The 22,936-nt window shown below is 36.6% G+C and overlaps 1 protein-coding gene across 6 annotated transcripts in view; it reads left to right on the forward strand.

Annotated features, from left to right (window-relative positions):
• YLPM1 (YLP motif containing 1) overlaps nucleotides 1-21,988 on the forward strand; it is a 66,483-nt gene extending 44,495 nt beyond the window's left edge. The window contains exons 11-21 of one of the 6 annotated variants that reach the window (XM_027120031.1): nucleotides 244-398; nucleotides 3,596-3,658; nucleotides 3,943-4,062; nucleotides 4,279-4,455; nucleotides 4,543-4,626; nucleotides 4,915-4,998; nucleotides 7,280-7,360; nucleotides 10,539-10,590; nucleotides 15,674-15,804; nucleotides 21,056-21,238; nucleotides 21,570-21,988. In XM_027120031.1, coding sequence (XP_026975832.1) covers nucleotides 244-398; nucleotides 3,596-3,658; nucleotides 3,943-4,062; nucleotides 4,279-4,455; nucleotides 4,543-4,626; nucleotides 4,915-4,998; nucleotides 7,280-7,360; nucleotides 10,539-10,590; nucleotides 15,674-15,804; nucleotides 21,056-21,202 — 1,094 coding nt within the window. In that variant the 3' untranslated portion in view covers nucleotides 21,203-21,238; nucleotides 21,570-21,988. Of the gene's footprint in view, nucleotides 1-243; nucleotides 399-3,595; nucleotides 3,659-3,942; nucleotides 4,063-4,276; nucleotides 4,456-4,542; nucleotides 4,627-4,914; nucleotides 4,999-7,279; nucleotides 7,361-10,538; nucleotides 10,591-15,673; nucleotides 15,805-16,818; nucleotides 16,986-21,055; nucleotides 21,239-21,569 lie in introns of those variants that run through there. The other 5 variants (XM_027120032.1, XM_027120036.1, XM_027120033.1 and 2 more) reach the window with 5 other exon arrangements.
• The last annotated feature ends 948 nt before the right edge of the window (nucleotides 21,989-22,936 follow it).

Here is a 22,936-nt window from a genome sequence, read left to right on the forward strand (position 1 = left end):
AGTTTAATACAAACAAGGATGAATTCAGTATTTTTCAGAACATTCTTTTTGCCTGAAATCATACCTAAATCTTTTCATTTTCTTGATTTCAATAGATTTACATTATCTTAAACTATCTCTAATTAAGGATAAAAGTAGCCCCCGAATCACCATAAGTTATATTACCTTAGGAGGAGTGGAGAGAGTTAAAATTTTAAATAATTACTGTATAAATAGCAATTTGTTCAACTGCTGGAATCCTAGGAGAACGAAGAACTTACCCAGAGGAGCGAATGCCCCTACCAGCTCCTTCACTGAGCCACCAGCCACCTCCAGCTCCGCGGGTTGAGAAGAAACCTGAATCTAAGAATGTGGATGATATTTTGAAACCACCTGGCCGAGAGAGCAGACCTGAGAGAGTAAGTCCTATGTAAATGACTAGCTTTCTTGCAAATTAGAAGCTGATAAGAAATCTTTTTAGTATCCTGAACAGAATTTCTGTACTTTTCAGTGACATAGTATTTTTTTTTAATTTTTAAGAAAATTTTATTTTATTAAAGTATAGTTAATTTGCAATGTTGTGTTAATTTCTACTATATAGCAAAGTGATTCAGCTACACAGATATATACATTCTTTTTCATTTTGGTTTAATCACAGGATATTGAATATATATAGTTCCCTGTGCTATACAGTAGGACCTTGTTGTTTATCCATTCTGTATATAATAATTTGCATGTGCTAATCCCAAACTCCCAGTCCATCCCCCCCCACCCTCCCCCTTGGCAACCACAAATCTGTTCTCTGTGTCTGTGAGTCTGTTTCTGTGTCGTAGTTAAGTTCATTTGTGCCATATTTTAGATTCCACATATAAGTGATATCACGGTATTTGTCTTTCTCTTTCTGACTTACTTCACTTAGTGTGATAATCTCTAGGTCCATCCATGTTGCTGCAAATGGCATTATTTCATTCTTTTTATGGCTGAGTAGTATTCCATTGTGTATATGTACCACATCTTCTTTATCCATTCATCTGTTGATGGACATTTAGGTTGTTTCCATGTGTGACATAGTATTAATATCAGATTAAAGGCATCTCCAAATCATCATAAAATCTCATAAACTGCCTACCCTATAGAATCTAAGAAATTAGAGCTTAATTGCTTGGCAGAAAAAAATGTTGAAAATTGTAGAAAATAATTCATAAGAACTCAATTAATTGCAATTTGAAGAAGGGAAAAGAGGATTTGGTTTTATGGTATGTGGAACTAAAAGAGGGAGAATTAGGAGACTTGATTAGTTTAGACCTATTTTCCTCCATATGTATACATTCTTAAATTTATCTTATATTGCAAAATAATTAGATTCCATTTAAATAAAATGGTTCCGTTTAAATAAAACGGGAGATTTCCATCAGAAGTTTGACTCTGTATATGTATGTATGTCACTGTTTTAAAGTCTGTTTCATCTATTATTAGTATAGTTACTCCAGCTTTCCTGTGGCTGTTGATATATCATTTTCCATCCTTTTAATTTCAATCTATTTGTGTCTTTCAGTGACACAAATAAAGTATGTTTCCTATAGACAGCATATAGTTGGATCATGTTTTTTTATGCGGTCTGATAATTTTTGCTTTTTAATTGGATTGTTTAAATCCATTCATGTGTAATGTTATTATTGATATAGATGGCTTAAGTTCCCTGGTGGTCTAGTGGTTGGGATTCTGTGCTTTGACTGCTGTGGCCCGAGTTCAATCCCTGGTCGGGGAACTGAGATCCCGGAAGCCACACGGTGCTGCCAAAAAAAAAAAAAAAAGGAAGATATAGATGGCTTAATTCCATTCTTGGATTGTTCAGTTGTATTGAAATACAATTGATTTTTTCGTATTGATTGTATATCCTTCAACATTGCTGAACTCATTTATTGGTTCTAATAGATTTTTCGTGGATTCCTTAGGGTTTTTCCTATCTATAAGATCATGTAATCTGCAGATGGAGATGGTTTTACTTCTGACTTTACAATGTGTATGCCTTTTTTCTTTTTCTTGCCTCATTGCTCTGGCTAGACCTCCAGTACAGTGTTGAATAGATGTGGTGAGAGTGGACATCCTTGTTTTATTCCTGATCTTAGAAAGAAAACTTTCAGTCTTTCACCATTAAGTACTATGTTAGTTGTGGGTTTGCATTAGATGTCCTTTATCAAGTTCAGGAGGTTCCCTTCCATTCCTAGTTTGTTGAATGTTTTTTTTTTTTTCTGCGGTATGTGGGCCTCTCACCATTGTGGCCTCTCCCGTTGCGGAGCACAGGCTCTGGACGCGCAGGCTCAGCGGCCATGGCTCACGGGCCTAGCCGCTCCACAGCATGTGGGATCCTCCCGGACCAGGGCACGAACTCACGTCCCCTGCATCGGCAGGCGGACTCTCAACCACTGCGCCACCAGGGAAGCCCCTGTTGAATGTTTTTATCATGAAAGGATGTTTGATTTTGTTAAATGCTTTTTCTGCATTGAGATTTTTTTGTTTTTTATTGTATTGATACAATGTATTACATTAACTGATTTTCAGATATTAATTAGAATCTCTGGGATAAACCCTACTTGGTCATGTTGTGTACTTCTTTTTATATGTTGCTAGATTCAATATGGTAGTATTTTGTTGAAAATTTTTGTATCCATAATCCTAAGAGATATCTGTAATTTTCTTGTGATGTCTTTGTCTGGTTTTGGTATCAGATTATATGCTTGCTTTGAAATGCTGGCCTCATAAAATAAGTTGGGAATTGTTCCTTCCTCTTCTGTTTTTTGGAAGAGTTTGTGAAGAGTTGGTATTCTTCTTTGAAGGTTTGTTAGGATTCGGTGAAGAAGCCATCTGGGCCTGGGCTTTTCTTTTTTGGCAGTTTTTTGACTACTAATTAAATCTCTTCACTTGTCGTAGGTCTATTCAGGTTATCTATTTCTTCTTGAGTCAGTTTCAGTAGGCTGTGTCTTTCTAGGAATTTGTCCATTTCATTTATCTAATTTGTTGGTATACAGTTGTTCATAGTATTCCTTTATAACCCTTTTAAAATTTCTGTAACGTTGGCAGTCATGTCCCCCCTTTTTTTCTGATTCTAGTAATTTGAATTTTCTCTCTTTTTTCTTAGTCTAGCTAAAGGTTTGTCAATTTTGTTGCTCTTTTCAAAGAGCTAGCTTTTGGTTCCATTGATTTTTCTTTGTTTTTCGGTTCTCTATTTTATTAACTTCTGGTCTAATATTACTATTGCCTTCCTTCTGCTTGCTTTCGGTTTAGTTTGTTCTTCCACTGTCTTATGTTGTGTCTTCATTTTTGTTTATCTCAAAGTATTTTCTGATTTTTCTTTTGACTTCTTCTTTGACCCACTGGTTATTTAGGAGTATGGTGTTTACTTTCTACATACTTGTGAATTTCCCAAATTTTTAATTTTACTCCATTGTGGTCAGAGACATGCTTTGTATTATTCCTATGCTCTCAAATGTATTAAGGTTTGTTTCATGGCCTATCATATGGTCTGTCCTGGAGAATGATAGGTCATTGTTAACTCTAAGATCTCACTGTGAAATAAAATCTTCCCTGGGTGATTTTTTTTTTCGTTGTGTTTCAGATTGTTGTTATAATGAGAGGATTGCCTGGCAGTGGAAAGACACATGTTGCGAAACTTATTCGAGTGAGTATGGGAAAGTGGAAGAATCAGTTGCTTTTGTTAGCCACTTGTCTTCTTAGCAAGGTATATGATATTGATACAGATGTTTCCCATTTGATCCATTCTAGTTGGCCCATCTGGTAGATGCTATATCATAAATATTGATCTGCTTAGGCAGATACTTTGCCCCTGCTTGATTTGAAACTACAAGAAGATTGCGTGGTATTTAGCCACAGGAAAAACTTTGTGCACATTTATTAACTTATTCCATAAATTCTCTTTAACTTTCTTGAATATATGATGCTCAGGATAAGGAGGTAGAATTTGGAGGACCTGCACCCAGAGTTCTAAGCCTGGATGATTACTTCATCGCTGAAGTGGAAAAAGAAGAAAAAGATCCAGATTCTGGAAAGAAAGTGAAAAAAAAGGTATGGTATATTCCTCTCAGATTACATCCTGATTCATAAATAGCATTGAAAGGAAAACATGTTCAGAGAGAAATGTGGGTTTTTTGAACACAAACTTTAGTACTCAGGTATGAAGGAAAGACTAGAAAGTTGTCTGTATCCAAATGCTAACGAGGGAGGAGATTTAAGATGATTCTTTGCTTTTGCTAACTCCATATCTCTTTGGGGGGATCTTAGGTAATGGAATATGAATATGAAGCTGAGATGGAGGAAACCTACCGCACCAGCATGTTCAAAACTTTCAAAAAGACTCTGGATGATGGCTTTTTCCCTTTCATCATCCTGGACGCCATCAATGACAGAGTTAGACATTTTGACCAGTTTTGGAGTGCAGCAAAAACCAAGGGATTTGAGGTATAGATTTAAAAGAACTTGAGAGTCCTTTATGTTATCATGTAAGTGCTGCATTTGTTTGCCTAATCATTATTCATTCTTCCTTAGGTGTATTTGGCTGAAATGAGTGCAGATAACCAGACTTGTAGCAAGAGGAATATTCATGGAAGAAAGCTTAAAGAAATAAATAAGGTGATTTTTTTGAAGCACAGAGGGTGTAATATTCTAAACTTCATTTTGCCTGTTTCATCACTGTTGCCTGGAAATTCTTATTTATCCCCTTTACTTTCAAAATATATTTTCTACCTGCTTTAGTAAATGTTTCTTACCCTTTGTATCTAAGGGTACGAGGTGTCCTAGCTCTTCCTGGAACTAGCCTGTTAGACTTCACAGTATTAGTTAAATTTGTCTTGGCTATTCTCTTGGTCTTTCTTTGAGTGGTTTCCAGAGATAACGTGACCTCCTGAATCTCTCAATTAGATGGCCGATCACTGGGAAACGGCGCCTCGTCATATGATGCGTCTGGACATTCGTTCTTTGCTGCAAGATGCTGCTATTGAAGAGGTGAGCGTCCTTTGGCTCGAAAGCAGTGCAAGAGCGACGCCTTTTTTTATTTTGAAAAAAATTTAAATGACAGAAAATGGCACGTGTAGTATTGCGTTGGCCAGAATGTTCGTTTGGGTTTTTCCATAATGGAAAACCGTAACAAACGTTTTGGGCAACCCAATATAAGAACACCTGCATGACTTTCGTTGAGATTCACCAGTTGTTAATATTTTGTCTCATTTTTCTCTATTTAGATTTCTTCTTCCTCTTCTTGTTACTACTGCTACTGCTACTGCTACTAGTACTACTACTATTCCTCTCACTGTGGAACCATTTGAGAGTTAAAATGCAGACCTCATAAACCCTTTAGCCCTAAATATTTCAGTAGATATCTCCCAAGAACAAGGGCATTCTCTTACAAAACTAGAAGACTCAATTATCAAATATAAGAAATTTAACATTGATAAGATACTATATTAGGTAATATAAATTTCCTGAATTCTTTCATATACAGTCCATATTCATATTTCACCAGTTGTTCCCATACTGTGCTTTATAAGAATTTCTTAAAATCCAGGATCCAGTCCTTTAATACAAAAAATGGTTTCTCAGCTATGTCATTGTCATGAAAGACAAAAAATTTTTGAAGAGTAGAGGCCACTTAGCTGTTTTGTAGGATGCCCCTCAATTTGGGTTTGTCATGAGTAGCTTTACGTTAAACATTAGCAGGAATTCTACATAAGGGACATTGTGTTCTCACTGCATCATATCAGGGGTCATATGATGTCATCTTATTTCATTATTGGTGATTTAAGTGTTGATCACTTGGTTCAGGTGATATCCATCAAATTTTTCTGCATTTTTCTCTTCCTAATAAGTAATCTGTAGGGAGATACTTTGATACTGTTAATATCCTGTTCCCCGACAGATTTTCACAGATTGCGAATTCTTGTCTAAGTCAATTACTAGTTTGAAATAAATAAATCTTTATTATGGAAAAGGGGAGATTTTTCTCTTTTAATCAGTTATATACTTCTGTTTCATTTGACCTCTTCCTGTGAATGAGAGTTATCTGTACTCAGTGTTGTCACTGTATTTTTATGTGTTTTTACCTCCCATGCCACTCCTCATCCCATTTCCTCTGACTTCTGCCCCAGCCATTCTCTAGAGACTCTCTCACCAAAGATTTCCATGGCAATGGACAATTCTCACTTCTCTTGCTTAATGTTGCAGCCACATACGACATGGTTGACGATGTCCACCTTCTTGAAACCATTTTTCTCTTGGCTTCTGTGAGTCTACCTTCTCCTGGTTTTCCTCTTGCATCTCTGGCCATCCCTTTTCAGTCTCCTTTGCTGGCTTCTCTTGCTACCCAGTCCTTAAACGCTGGAGTTCTTTAGGGCTCTATCCTAGGCTCTATATTCAATCTGCACATTCTGTATCGATAATCAGGCTTTTTGGTACCTTGGATTGCCACTTCTATGCCCTTAATATTAAATTGTAAAGGCTGGAATGAATTTCATCAATATCTCAACAGTAATTATATCTGTGTGGAGGGGTTGTGGGTGATTTTTATAATTCTACCATTATTTTCCAAATTCTTTACCAAAAAATATGTATTATCTTAGTACACCTCAGACTCAACCTATTCAATATGTAATTCATCCAAACCTGTTCCTCTTCTCACATTCTCTATTTTAGTAATTAGATCCATCAGTCCACTTGGTTGCTGAAACCCTGACTCTCTACTCTCCATTATCTTTGACTCTTTACTTTCCCCTTGTACCAGTGTTTGATTCTACCCCTCCACCATGTAGTCAGTCTACAAGTTTTGTCAGTTTTACCTTATAAATACTTCTCTGATTTATCTACTCTCTATTTGTATTGCTACTATTCTGGGCCAAGCTATTATCATCTGACTTTTCACTGTACCCTTTCTTACATTTTGAAATTTGAATCATACCTGTTTTACTTGATTGAAAAAATACTTGCTAAAGGTTTTAAAAAGAAATCCTAGTAATCCATTGTCATTCAAAACAGATAACCATCAATTTAGATCATTGTACTCAACTTCATAGAGAATTACAAAGATGGATATCCCAGGAAAATGAAAAGCAGGAATATCATCTTGTCTGTCAGTTCTGTTTCAAAGTTTAGGGTAGAAATTACTTAGCATGTAACAGCAAGTCTGTGTGTCTTGCACTGGGCAACTGTGCTCATTTCATATCTCAGTGAGGGACTCAACATTTTCCTAGATGTTAACTCAGTCTTTTTGTGTGTGATTATTGCGGTATTATAGGTGGAGATGGAAGATTTTGATGCAAATATTGAAGAACAGAAGGATGAAAAGAAAGATGCAGAGGAAGAGGAAAGCGAACTGGTAGGAGACAGAACAACCACTTTGAACAAAGTGTCTCTTTATTAAAATTCTTAAGGGTTTAAATTCAGCTCTGTGATCAGATGACTATTGTTGATATTGCACCTTAATGGTAAAAGTTCCCATAATCATCTTCAAGGAGACTTTTGGATACTTTTTGTTTTTCCCCTGACCAAAGGAAAAGAACCCTCTACTGTGTTGTTACAAGAAAATTTTTAGAATGCTAAGAAACTTACCCTTGTACTCACTCATCTATTTGTGGGTGGCTCTAGGGGAATACACTTTTTAAGAAAATTGATTACATTTGAAAGGGTATTCTTACATTCCAGCAGATACGTGGTACAGCCTACCCAATGTATGCATAATTGTCTCTTCTTCGCTATAAGAGCTCAAAATTGATTTTCTATAAACTGAGGCAGAAGAACTTATTGAATGAGGAGGCAGAGGGTTGCCACTGACTGCTGGATTTGTTCTTCCGCATTTTATCCTATTAAGTGATGGGGAAAATGATTTGACTGTGTAGGCAATGCATTTTGCTTAGGCTGATTAAAGGCTTACGTAGTGCGAATTCAAAGATCCCGTGTACCTACTGTAAATGCTTTTGATCACACCTCTGTAGTGATGTCTGCCTTTACCCTGTCATTCAAGAATATGCGACCTATAGACTTACGTTATTTTCAGTGTTTGCTAATGGGGTACAGAGATTAGCAGTGCCTTGGAATAGTGTTGCTTTTTAAATTCAAAATATTATTTGTTTTATTTAATACTTCAGCCCTTGCTAAAGCTGCTTTTCATATTCTTCTGAAAATGTGCAAAGCGAGAACCCTGATTCCTAACCCCTAGAGAATACATTCTCTCTAAGGAGTGGTCCCATCAACCCATGTGTGTTATAGAGGACTCTGAATAGAAACTGTGTGTTTGCATAGAGATGGTGTCAATCTCTACATTCCTAGATTTCATATGTGGATTAAAAAATAAGCTTTAAAGTTAATGGCATTTGAGTCTCCTATGTTTTTTTTTCTTTAAACGAAGTATTTTTATTAATTAGGTTGTATTTTGACATACATGATCTAAGACGTAGGCAGGAAATTCACTTAAAGGTCCACGCTGTCCTGGAATATGGCTAATGACCAGTTTAGCTACTTGCAGCGTGTGTACTAGCAGTCGATCATGTGAGAAGTCTCTAATGTTAGCTTTCTGAAGCTCTGTCTTCCTTTTGTGGAGATTTCAGTTCAGCATATGGTTCATAACATCTGACTTGCTTAGGTGTAGGTCAAAACTTGGAACTTTTAATTGAATGTACTATTATTTTTAAAAGTGAAACGCACTGTAATACTATATTTTTTCATCAGAAACATGGCAATGAAGCCTTAGAACTCTACCCTGCTGAACTATCTCTTTTATTTCCAAGTAGCCTAATATTTCAAACAGTGAGAAAATGATTTTAAGTTTTAAGGAAGAAAAAGATGGTTCCAGCAGGGGGAAATTAATGTACTCATTTTGCTTATCTTTATGTTATAAACCTTCTCTTAACCTTTTTTCAAAATGCAGAATCGAGATCTTCTACTGTTGGGTTCTATTCCAAGAGTAAAAGATTCTTGGAGAATTGACCCTTGGAAAGGGTTAAGAGCAAGTCTTGTGTCATTCAGACCATTTTAATGGAATTTTCACTGAACTTTACATTTTCTACTCTGTACTGATTACTATAGCTGGGTGAAATCCAAACTTTTCTTGGTTAAGAGACTCCTTTGGGGGGATCATTGGTATGATATTTTGTCTTCTTTAGTGCTTCAGTGAACCTCATAGATCTGACTCAGAATTTATAAATATATTATTCTAGTGATGTTTAAGGTTTTCAGATGAGTTTTTGAGATACAACTGTACAAATTCCATCAGTACTAAACTTTTAGCACCATCATTTCAGCCTTTGTCTTGGTTTGTTCTAAACGTGTATTTGGAAAGGATGGTATAATTTATAATCTGAAATACTGCCTAATTAGTTGAAATTGAATTATTAGTCTGGCTTAAAGACTAGAAATGTATAAAACGTGTAGATTTCCTGGAAGAATGATGATACTCTAGTACACTCTTACACAGAAGCTATTGTCATGAAGTGTTCAACATACTTTCCAACTTCACCCGTGTGTCAGTCTATTCTATGAACTTGAACATTCCCAATAGTAGAAAGATATATGGATTCTTAAAAGAAGATGCTGACACCTTTGATGAACCTGTCCTATATAATAAGTCCTAACCTAATATTAAAGTTCTGTATGTTAAGACCTAATAGAGAACAGAGTCCAAATGAAGGAAAGGGGGAATCAGTGAATTATGTGGAAAAAGCATACACTTGCTAGGTGAATAAACTGAAAGGCTTACTACATAGCTAAATAGGTACATTGTGAAATTTGAAAATCTTATGTAGGACTTCGTTTGAAATAAACCACCCAGTTATTTTATTAAATAAGATATAAATTGCCTGTGGAGATTTCTGGGTTTTCATATAATAGAAAGATGTAGTTTTTTAAAAGACATCAGAAATAATAATCTAGTTTCCAACTGATGAAAAAGTAATGCTCTGAAATTGATTCAGTAAAATTAGTCTTTGTAAGATCTAACTGGTAAATGGATTGAGTCATTTTAAAATAAAGTTGAACTTCATAATTGTGTTCAGTGATACCAAGTTTTCTCCCTTCTTTTGAGTATCTAAAAGTACACTGGAATATAAAGTAACTGTCTTGAAGAACACTCTTTGGACCTCATGGCTACTATCACTTGATAATAGCAGTTGTATTTAGGAAATAACCTAGCTAGTATTATAAATTCTCTGCTACTCTGAATGATATTAATTGAGCACAGTAACTACCATACATTCTTACCGCATTGGCTATATAGCTGTTGTTCAGACTACAGTTGTGTGTCCTGAACTGTAGTTGCCGCCAAGTGCCTTCATGATACCACTCTAAAGTGACTATTCTGAAATCTGGGCAGTGAAGTTTGGTGAATTTGGTAATTCAGTTTCTTCAAAGATAATGAGACTGTGTTTTCCCTCAGGATATATTTATAAATAGTGAGTGGAAACTGAATCCATTCCCAGTTTTAATGCTTTTCCAATTCAAAAGTGATGTGCATGTATGTGTCTCTTTCTAACCCTTCGAGCTTCTCTCTGTGTACGATTTAGGGTTACATTCCGAAAAGCAAATGGGAGATGGACACATCTGAGGCAAAGCTAGGTGGGTATTTCCTTTTTCCTGTTTTTATATGTGATACCTGATGGTAATGGTCATAGATCTTTCTGCTATAAGAAGAACAAATTTCCCAAAGTTTCTGCTTAAATGAAGATTTTTGGCCTACCTTACATCCTCAGTCTATTTTGTTGGCTTTCATTTATGTCTTGTGACAGAGTGAAAGAAGAGTATTTTAAAAGAACTACCTTCGGTACCACTTAAAGTTTTTAAAGTAAATGGAAATATGTGATAAATTTAGTAATAAAACACTGTCACTTCTAAAATCCATTCATTTATATTAATCAGAAATGTTGGTGTAGGTGAGGTTTCTACTTTTTTAAAAAAATATTTAACTGCAGTCCAAAGTTGAACCTGATTATGAATACTTTGGGTAATAGTGGTAGTAATAATAATAAATATTGAAGTTTAAAAATTAATTAAAAGGCAGTTATTTTCCTTGTATAATAAATTAGAGTTTCTGAGTTGGGGAGGTAGATATATAATTCAGGTCTTTGAGGAGCCCGCTTTGTAAGATTCCGTTTAAATTTTCCTCCAGCTTGCCTTTAGTGCCAGATTACAAGGTAGACTGGTGAAAATTATTGTCTAAATCAAAAATTGGAGTTGCTTAACATGGGGTTCTTTGTCAAGCAGAAAATCATACATATCCAATGGATTTTACCCCAATATTTCATGGTAATATTGCAGAACAATTTTTTTTTTACCTCACCTAAAGAGAACCATTTAACATGTTGATTAAGATGTATTAGTAAATAATTTAAGATAATGGTATAAGATTTTTTGAAAAGATGGACCTTACTAATATATGAAGTATGACTGTTGGTCTCTGCATTTCTCCTCCTGGAATTATACTGGAGCTCCAAAGCTGACGTAACCATAGAAATATATCTTAAATTTATAGAACGAATTTGAGTCATTTAGCTACTTCACTGTTTGGGGCATATTATCTGTGTTTCTGACATCAGAGGGATGCACTTTACACACAATTGCATAGTCTATGCTTTTTATTTTGCCCAGCTGATCATGTGAGCCATTGATGACGACCAGGTCCTATGTGAAAAGATAATTCCGTAAACTGTAGTATTACCATATTGTTGCGATAGGTGCTTTGTTGCAAAGTCTAGGATTTTTTTCTAGTGTATGGCATGTGAAAATGATAATGTGGTTTCTGACATATTCTTGCATTCGTCCTCCCTCTGTGGGAAATCTTAATAATAAACCATCTCCTTCCCTAAACTTTTAAAGTATTCATAAGTGTTTAAATGCAATTAAATATGTAGGAAAATAACAATCACAAGTTACTTTTTTAATAATAATGCTTTAGATATGTTTATTTTAAGATTAGATTAAATCTGAAGTTCTGTACTTATAGAATAACCTATAAGACTATAAGATCATTTCCCTATTTTCTGGTTCTCTAAGTAGTGATTATCTTTTGAGGCCAAGAGAAATGGTAATTAAAGAGACATGGGGATTGTAAAATATTTTAGCTGAGCATATAATCTTTAGAGGCCTTATGTAATATATTATGTAGGATAATGCTTTTTTTTTAACCTGAGCTAGTCCACTTTCTATTTTCCTTTCTAATTTCTAAAGAGAAAGGAAAATGGAATTTAGTTATGATGATTATTCAAGATAATATGACATTAATCTTGGTATCAATTCTGGAAAAAATTCTGGCCTATCTACTATTTGCTTCTCAGAAAATACATTTTATATAAATTTAGTCCATTTTAAAGGCAGAATGTTAGACAGTGATCCAGAAATAGAACTGTTAAATAAACCATTTCAATTAAAGGCACTGAAGATCTAGTAATGAATCTAGGAAATAAATTCTTACATGTTTGCAGTTGGGTTTTTGTTTGTGACAGTGATGTTTCGTATAATGACTTGCCTCTTGCACCACTGTGTTATCTTGAGAGCTATATCATCTTTAGAGAAAGGCAGATGGAGTGTGAGCATTCCTGAAAGTGCTTGCTTCTTTGAGATTGGCCCATGGAGCCAATTGAGAAAAAGAAGAAGAGCCTGAAACATGAGGCTCTTCATTTGAGAATTAGCCTGTTTATGTTGCCTTCCTTATCATAGCAAATTCAGTAGATTTGATTAGCAGGTACAATTTATTTTTCTGAGTATTTTACCAACATTTCTTAAATTACTCTTGGTAACATGATTATGCTGGGTGGAAACATACTGAGCTTTAGCAGTGTCATACATTGAGCTAGACAAGCTGAATCTGTAACTGAGGAGTTTTGATTTACAAATGAGTCTGCCAGTGAGAAAATACTTACCTATAATCTTTCAAAGAGCCGTTAAATCTCATTGTAGAGTCTTGATCTGTGTCCATTAAGTACAGTATACAGTTCAGCCTATGTGTGAGTGTTAAATTGGAAGTGGTGTAATTTTAGAAAAATTCAGAACTGGCCTGAGCTGCATCTGGCATGGGTGTCATGGAGTTGTTGAAGACTGCCTGTGGCCCACCTTCAGTAGCACCTGAATGGCTCCTTTCCAGCTGGGACACAGGCACCCTAATGCAAGGAGGGTGGGTGTTACATGCCACATCAAATGCTGGGATTCAACATTCAAGCTACTTAAATTCCACTGACATGATTTTGGTTTCTCAAACTGAAAAACCAAAAGAATATTTGAGACTGTTGTCATCCTAATTTAGGCTTCTTCATATCGAGTACTTTTGCTTTTCTCATCTCAGTGTCATTTGTCTCTGCTTATGAGTTATTGTGTACTGGCCTTCTACATGTCAGGCGGTTTCATCTCTTCACAGTTGGAATGCAATTATTATTTGTATAGGCACGTAACCCTTGTGTGTTCACTGTGATCAAATTTTCAGAAATATCATTTATGTTTAGAAAATATATAGATATATCTAAAATTTTTTTTCTGTTGTGCTGTAATAATAATATATACTGTTTTGAAGATGTGGTAAAATTCTGTGACCTGCCAAGTTGGATATTTATACTTTCATCTTCATCTTAAAACTTCACCTTTTGAAATTCAAACCTCTGAAAATCATTAGTATGAGTGTGTTGGACACCAGTCGTCTTCTGTAACTAACAAATACCCCAGATTCCTCTTCCTTCACCTTATGCCATACATCTGTGTGTTTGGGTTTCCAGGATGCCATGTGGAAGAGGTATGAACCTTTCTTCAGCCCCAAGAAGGAAACTTTAAACATGTTGTGCACAATAAAATTTCAAATTAAACATTACAAACAAGGGTGTTCAGACTAGAAATACATGCTCTTCTGAACTTCCATGTTGCAAATATGGGACTCCTGGTGTGTAACTCCTGTCATACACCCAGTGTATGAGGAAAAGTTCTTGCAGTTTTCTCACTGCCCTTCTGTATTGCTGCCTGGCCATGTTCTATTCTTAGAGTTGAAATATGAAATTTTCCTTTGAAGTATGTTAATGTGGAAGTTGATCTTATTAAGTTTGGAAATCCTTTGAGGTTTATTCAATAAGTGTATTGGAGCTGCTTACTCTTCTGCTAATACTGTACACTGTTGAACTAAGAACAGTTTTACTGTTTGTGGGACTTTGTTGGTTTTCTAATACCATATTCTATGTCCCTGTGCAATCAAGGTGTCACTTCTTTAAGATCTTGTATAATATGGCCTGTCATATACATGTAGGTTAGAGCCATTTGGTACAGCATGTGATTTACAGAGGAGATTAGAAGACTGTTCCTGTTGAACTCAATCCGTGTTAAAAATTTTCAGAAGTGATGTGATAAAAATTTCTTGGGTTTTGTAAAGTGTTGTAGTTTGCCTTGCTGATATTTCAATAATATTGCTTTTATGGGGGAGGAACGTAGGAAATAAAAGCTTTACCAAGTATGCAAAATCTTCCTGGTTTTTGAGGCCTGTATGGTACGCACAGTTAGTTGTGTGTATAACTTTTACATTTGAAGCATAAACTCACCTTCCCTCCTGCTTCCATTGTACTTTTCTTTTCATGTCAAGTTCTCTCCACCTTGATGCCTGAAAGGTTTCTATTATATATACACTCTGCACCCTTTATGGACTTAAATGAAATGTGGTTATTGTGTGTTTCTGAAGTGTTTAGGTTTTCCTTTATTGACCTACTTAATAATAGTGTGTTTATAACTACACATGATCCAAAAATTTAGTGCTTCAGTGTAGTGCATATATATATATATAATATATATATATATAATATATGTATATGTATAACTCATAATATTTCACATGTAGAATTCAAAATCAGAATTAATAACCAATAAAAAACCCCACACATTTTCATCGTGTGTTCTTGAAGACACCTAAACTCATATCTAATAATTTCTGAATCAGCAATCCCTGTTCATTTAATTGATTACAGTTTGGGGCTTTTGGAAAGCCTCTCAGATTGAGGATTCAGAAAGAAAATTCAGATCCAGCCACTTTGGCTGACTAGCCCTTAGCCTCAGGATGGTCAACAGCACTTCACAGTATAACCAAAGAAAGTGGTGATTTGTATAATCAACTTACTCATAAACATTCTCATGACGAATCGTCTCACAGTGGTCAAAATCCCAAGAAACTGTTAATCTAAAACCTTTCTGAACGTTAGCTTGGCTCATTAAGTTCTTGTACTACCTGCTTTTCATATAATACGATACACACATGACTGCACATCTAATGGGTGGTGTTAATATTGTGTTAAAGAAAAGAAAGAATGGAAGAAATTGCTCTTAGAAAAACCCAATGTTGCATTTTCATCAGAACATGAGAGCTGAAGTGTTGTGATTTGAGGTGGGGTGGGAGGATAAGGAGGCCAGGAAACAAGTGCCTTCTCTTGTTCTGCCCATATTTGTTACTTAAACCAACATAGTAATGTAAAGGCTGCCAGTATGAACACCAGATAAACAATGGAAATTGCACAGAACTCGATATTATCTCAGCCAAGAAGATAGTTTGGATCTACAAGTGATGCTGCTCTCACAAATGCGGATGTGCCCTCTGACAGTGTTCCAGCCTTCTTTTCCCTTGTTTTTGTGTCGTGTGCCAGCTCACACTCTTCCTTAATGCTGCGGCTCTGTGTTTGTCCCTCAGACAAGTTGGATGGCTTGAGAACTGGTACTAAAAGGAAACGTGACTGGGAGGCTATTGCCAGCAGAATGGAGGATTATCTTCAGCTCCCTGATGATTATGACACTCGTGCTTCTGAGCCTGGGAAGAAGAGGGTAAGAGACTGTCAATAACTACCAACAGATAAAGGGCCCGTTTAGGCATCTGGTTTTAGAAAGTTGTAGTCAGATAATCATATGAATGCTGTTTTTTTAGAGTGGTTTGGTTTATACTGTATCATATTACACATTAAAAAAAAAGTCCTTACAAATGATCAGATCAAAATGTACAAGTAACTTAAAAAATGGAGAACAGAACCTCACGTGGCTAGCCTGTTGTCCACTTCAAGGAGTTTGGAATGGCTGCTTGTGCCATTTTGTCATGGGGCAAAAGAGCCAGGTGCAAAGTAGAGTATTAAAGAGAATCTATGGGACTTCTTAATGGATTAGATGTAGAGGGTCCAGGATGGATGAAATCAAAGGTGACTCTTCAGGGTTCTGGCCATAAGCATTCCATGTATGTGGTGCCATTTACTGAGTTAGTGAAAAGTAGGGGAGATGGAAGCTTGGGAGTGAAAAATCAGAAGTTCAGGGAGGTACCAGTTAAGTTAAGTGATAATAGGACTCAGGTCTCCAAAATTTAGAAGTTCAGATAGAGGTAAATGTTTTAAGAAGTAAAAAATACTCCATTGTTAAATGATACAGGGAAGACAAGTAAATTGAGAAAAGAGAAATAGCCATTGGATTTGGCAACATGGAGATCGTTGATGTTTGATCAAAAAAAAGTCAAGCTTTCTTAGAGAGTTGAAGGACAGAAGCCAGTTTGGAGCAGATGGTAGAAGAATAGGAAATGAGGAAGTGCAGAACAGCAAATGTAGATAACTTTTTGAAGAAGCTTTGCTATGATAGGGAACAGAGTAATGAAGCCAGGATGTTGGATAAGTCTTCCACGTAGATGTCAGATTCAATAAAAGTGATAATTGTATATATCCTTTAAAACAAAATAAAGTAAGAGGGATCATATTACATATGATTTGCATAAACCTTTTCCAGCTAGTCTGTCTTGATCTTTCTATTTGAGTATATACAAACCTACAGTTCTTTTTATTTTTTTTTGTCTGTGCCACGCAGCTTACAAGATCTTAGTTTCCTGACCAGGGATTGAACCCCGGTCCTCGGCAGTGAAAGCACAGAGTCCTAACTACTGGACTGCCAGGGAATTCCCTACCGTTCTTTTTAAATGCCTGCCTAGTGTGCCATTGTTTGGCTGAATAATCAGTTATTTATCCAGTCCCTTATCAGTGGATGCTTATGCTGTTTTCATTTTATTGCTAATATAATACTCTGGTGAAAGTCATATGCATACATCTTGGCATCTTTCTGACAGTATATCTCTAGGGAATATTTTTAGTCTTAAAGCTGCAAGCTCATAGAATATGATTTATCATTCTGACAGATATTGTGAGATTGTTTTCCAAAAAGATTGCACCTATTTATACACCCACATGTAAGGAAATGCCTGTTTTTCCACACTTGCACCAACAGTGCTGTTATTGAACTTTTTAACTTTTGACAATCTAATCGGTGAAAAAAAAAAGGTATCTCATTTTTCATTTCTCTAAGTAAGAATGAAGTTAATAATAATTTCATCATCATTACACATCATTTCTTTTTTATGAATTCCCTTAGTAATTCAATATTAAAAGGATATTTATTAAGAGAATAAAAATGCCAGTAAAACTTCATTACAGTGGATACCATTACAAAGGACTCCAGGTTTCAAAGCTCTTTCAAATACTGCAGACAGTCCCTAGACCTGCCCTTGTCTGTGTCTTGAGACCTGGTTAGTGGCCTTCTGTATGTGCCCAGCTCCACGCAGGGACTACTTGTCTTGATACCTCTTATTCCAGTTTTAAGGTTGGGGCAACAGAAAAGTAGAAACAGCTCTTCCTTGGGCATAATAATTTGGTGTAACAGTGAATAATTCCAAATGAGAAATATTTTTCTCTAGTTCATTTTTAGTCAGGTAACTGTTACTCTCTTCAGTCAGGAGTATGTGATCCCATGTAATTTACTTTGTAAGCTGGGTGGACAAAGAGCATGAGCGGTTCACATCCTAATTCTTGTGGCTCCTCTTTTCACTCTCCTCCTTGCCTCCCACCCTCATTTCAAATAGCTTTTTTTTTCTTGAGGAGATAGTAATTTTTTTAACATTTTTATTGGAGTATAATTGCTTTACAATGGTGTGTTAGTTTCTACTTTATATCAAAGTGAATCAGCTTCAAATAGTTTTTAACACTCAAACCACTTACCAAAATCAACATCAGAGCACAAGGAAATCCTACAGGTAGCCAGGAATGCAGGACTCATTACTCATTCCTTTCCTGGGGTCTCTCTTTTTTTTTTTTTTTTTTTTTTTTTTTTGCGGTATGCGGGTCTCTCACTGTTGTGGCCTCTCACGTTGCGGAGCACAGGCTCCGGACGCGCAGGCTCAGTGGCCATGGCTCACGGGCCCAGCCGCTCCGCGGCATGTGGGATCCTCCTGGACCGGGGCACGAACCCGTGTCCCCTGCATTGGCAGGTGGACTCTCAACCACTGCACCACCAGTGAAGCCCTCCTGGGGTCTCTTGATTTCTAGAATTCAGCTTTTTATAAATATTGGGCAGGTTTCTGGGATTAATTTACACTGTAACACAAAGGTAGTTCTGTAGAGTTGATATTAGAATTTTACCAAAATGGCTAGGTTTTAAAATATAATTTATTTTTTTAAATTTCCACTTGCTTAGTTGGGTATAAAATGGACTTTAATTTGTGTTTCTTTGATAACTGTGGAAAAGTGAACATTTCTCTTGTTTGCTGAACTCATACATTTCAGAAATATTTTTGGTGACAACGGATAAAATATATGTATCTGAAACTTTTGCGTATTGGTCAAGAGTTTTCTTTATTATAACTTTTTTTTCTTTTTACAGTTAAGATAAATGGCAAAAAATTGAGATTGTAAATCTCAGTAAAAGTACCTCTAGGAAGATTAGGAGGGACACTGACATTTAAGAAGCTATTTCTAGTTGAAAGTCATTATTTTGCTCCATATATTTTTAGTGTTTTTGGTAATTATTCATTCCTTCTACAGCGTTGTATGTCTGTGTGTCAGGTCTGTGCAATTGGAGGCCACTTAAGGAGTGGACCTCCACTGGAGGAGCCTGACATGTAAATAAATAATGTTGATATAGCATCAGTTTTAAAGACTTAGAATTTAAACTACAGATTTAAAAATTAGCTGTTAGTTTACTCAGGGCAAGATTGATTAGTGTGTTTAACTCTGTGCTAAGGAAGTACTGTGGACTGGTTACCATTTCTTTGTTCAGTGGCCACAATCCATCTGTCCATCCATCTATCCATTCTTCATTCCCCTTAACCATAGTCATCTTTTGCTAAAATGTATACCCTTGATCCCAGGGAGAGCTGGGAGAGGGATGCATGAATCTGTCAAAATAAATACATCAGCATTAATGGGCAGAAGGCCCAGAGATCTTGGTACACAGAAGCCCACATTGTTTATTAAAATAGCTTTTTACTGAGGCCCATGAAAGAAATTGAGTCATAGGTTTTCTACCCACAAAAAATCTACTTTAAAAAGAGTCAGGTGTTATCAGTTTTCCCCCACAGCTGTTACTGTGTATCTTATCTTTGGCTAACTGGTTGCTAAAAACAGTGGTGGTGGTGGAGGAGAAGAAGCCTAGTCATTTGATTACCATTCCTATAAATGATAATAGGGAGGGTCAGTGTACCTCTAAGAGCAATTACACATTTCCAGGTGCAGCATGGTTGAGCATGCTCCGGTTCCCTTTCCTTGTCACAGATCACAATCACAATAAATCACAAGCCATATTTAAAATACAATCTCTGCAGACTTTGGTACTAGGTATTGCAAACCACAGTTTCATAGTCTCTTTTAAGTATTTCATGTTTTAGAGGATATATCTGCTTATATTTTTTAAATTACTACTATAACATGTAAGAATCCATATTTTTAAAATATCAGAATACCAATAGAAAATATCCCTGATCTATATATTTGTAGTTATAATCTTGCCATAAATGGTATCAACTGAGTCTGTCTCTTGGTCTCTTCATCTCATAAATGAAGTAATCATACCAGCTCCCTGTTTTCTAAGGATAAATCTCAAAAAAATTTATTATGTGGAGATAAATAAAACTTAGTCTTTTGGGACTTCCCTGGTGGTGCAGTGGTTAAGAATCCGCCTGCCAATGCAGGGGACATGGTTTCGATCCCTGGTCTGGGAAGATCCCACATGCCGGAGCAACTAAGCCTGTGAGCCACAACTACTGAGCCCAGGCGCTGAGACGACTGAAGCCCGGGTGCCTAGAGCCCATGCTCCGCAACAAGAGAAGCCACTGTAATGAGAAGCCCACGCGCTGCAACGAAGAGTAGCCCCCGCTCGCCACAACTAGAGAAAGCCCGCGCGTAGCAACGAAGACCCAATGCAGCCAAAAATAAATAAGTTTTTAAAAAAAGAAAAAAACAACAACTCAGTCTTTGATCTAGGGTGTATATGGTCTGTTAGGGAAGAGAGATCTGTAAGTGGATAATTGCAATATAGTATGGAAGTTCAAAACTAGACATGTCAAAATCCAGAAGTAACTCCAGGGAAGCAACGATTAATTATTTGATTGGCAAAGGACAAGAGGGTTAAAGCAAGGGTTGATGACTAGACTCATGCCGGGTGGACCAGGTTAGAACAAAGACGTTTCAGGAAGAGAGACTAGTTTGTGCAGCCTTACGGAGATGAGAAATGGCCCAGTGTGCTCTGAGAGCTGGAAGTAATTTTGTGTTGCTGTATAAAGTGCCGTAGGTACTGCCCAGAGATGCTGCAGGAGAATAGACAGGGCCAGATCCAGAGGGACCTGTGTGCTTGGATTTTATTCTGTAGGTAGGGCACAGATTTAAAGCTGTGTGTATTTTAGGACGATTCCTCTGGCAGAGTGGATCGGAGGGAGCGCGAATGAAGATAGGAAGACTAGGTAGAGGTTAGTGCTTTTCCTTAGGTAAAAAATGAGGCCAGTGAACTGAAAAGGAGTGACAGGAGGGGGAAGGGGATAGGACTGAACTGAGGGCTGAACTGTTCAGGAGCTGGAGTGGTTAGGACTTGGTGATTGACTAGAGAGTTTTCTTTCTGTAACTTAAGGTATATGGCTTTCTTCAGTCCTCCACAGTTAACTTCTAAGTTTTTAACCTCCTGGCTTTAAATTAGTTATCCTACCCATTAGACTATTCAGAAAGCTAAGAGGCTCTTTGCGTACTTATTTTTTCTAAAGCCCAGCCTAATGCTGTGTTCTTTTTAGGTGAGATGGGCAGACCTGGAAGAAAAGAAGGATGCAGATAGGAAAAGGGCCATAGGTTTTGTGGTCGGACAGACTGATTGGGAGAAGATCACAGATGAAAGTGGTCACCTGGCTGAAAAAGCCCTCAATCGAACCAAATATATATGAGACTTAGTTTTTGAATGGAGTCATTACTCCTCTAAGGTAAGGGTACACAGTCATATAAATAGCCTACTGTTTGTTGTTTTGAAGAGTTTGAGATAAAGAAGACAGCATGCTTTGCTAAAAATGCTTCTCTTCTTGTATTGTTTTCTGGTTCTAAAAGAGTAAGTATGTGCTAGTTGCCAGCATTTGCAATACAGGGTATTAGAAAAGGAAGCAATTTTCTGCAACCTGGCTTACTTATAAAAATATAAGACAAGAAAAGCTTGGATTCTGTAGATTTGGTAAGGAGTGGAGTGATGAGAGAGACTAAGGTCTGCTGAATTTTCTGTCTGTTCCTTCCTGCTGTGACAGCCTTTTCTTTTCTTTCCAGGTGGTTCGCTTTGAGGTGGTCTGAAGCCAACGCCTCATGGAGCTTCGTTGTGTGTCACCTTGCTTCCACATTTCAGTTTTTGTTTTGTTTCTACTGCTTTAGTTTTTTAAAGTTCTCCAGTGTCCCCAAGAGGTATTAGGATCTTGCTCTACCCAAGCAAGACATTAATTTTTCTTTTTAACTACTTTGGGGAGGGAGGGATTGATAGCTTAACTGCCGAAGCCAGGTGGAGATCTGCCGGAGGACTCCAACAGACAACGTTTCCTCCACTGTACAGTGTCGCAGACTATCTCTATCATCATTGCTTTGTGGCTGTTTTTGTTTTTTTACTGTATGTAACTGGTAGTTGATTGTACTAGGATTTAAAAAAATAAACTTTCATGATAAAGCCAATGAGATTCATGGGCTGTACAGCATGAGCCCCTTTCTCTTGTTTTCTTAATTTTATTTTTATTGCTTTTTTAATATGGTGTGTTCTAATTACATGCTAATTGAACATCCCAAAACCTCTTTTCCATTCAATATTATGTAGCTCAATGATTCCATAAATCATGTTGTAAACACAAGGCTCAGTGATGTTCACAACACTTACCTTTGTTTTATAGCTGATTTCTTTCTCTATCTTGGTGTCTTGAAGACTAGTAGAGACAATTTCAAATATTCCTCAGTTCCCTGGAGCACATCTGTTCTGTATCATGATGCTTTATTGTTTTCTTTATTTTTTGGATCCTTTCTCTGCTCCTCCCTCTTTTCTTTCCTTCCTCTTCTTACTTTCTCCCTTCACGTTCTGTTATGTTTTGATTTTTCCCTGATCTGGCTTTGACTCCTGGTAGACAAAACTGATGTACTCCATGAAGCTTGGGAGCTTGTTGCCTCACTGCTAACCTTGAATTGTTGATTTTTTAAGTCAAGATTGCAGGGCAGGAGTATGGCGATGCAGGGTGCTCTGGTAGGCAGCCTTTAAGCCTGTCAAGTTTTCAGGTTCTTACCAGATTGTTCATGATTGGGAAGCATGGCCTTCTGCATAGAATTTCCTCTCTTGTGAATGGTACCAGGTGGAGCCTAGAAACATACAGAGCTAAAACCCAAATATCGTTCCTGTTTAAAAACAGAAAAGGAGCTCTTTTCCCTTTTTCATTCTGCAAAGAAAAAAAAAGTTATTTCCAGCATGAGAGAAGACAGAGAAGAGACTTCTTTCTCAGACATCATTCCCACTATGTAATTTAACTCAGTAAGCTGTAAATTTGTTTACAAAAGGCTTGAATATTTTGAAACGTTTACTTTTGGGCTACAAATAAAAACCTTTTAGTTTTATGACCTACATTAAATACTGTGTGAATAGAGATAATATTTATTATTTATTATAA

Source organism: Aethalodelphis obliquidens, unplaced genomic scaffold (genome assembly GCF_003676395.1).
Source record: "Aethalodelphis obliquidens isolate GAN/ISIS:26980383/991018 unplaced genomic scaffold, ASM367639v1 scaffold21, whole genome shotgun sequence".
Taxonomy (NCBI): domain Eukaryota; kingdom Metazoa; phylum Chordata; class Mammalia; order Artiodactyla; family Delphinidae; genus Aethalodelphis; species Aethalodelphis obliquidens.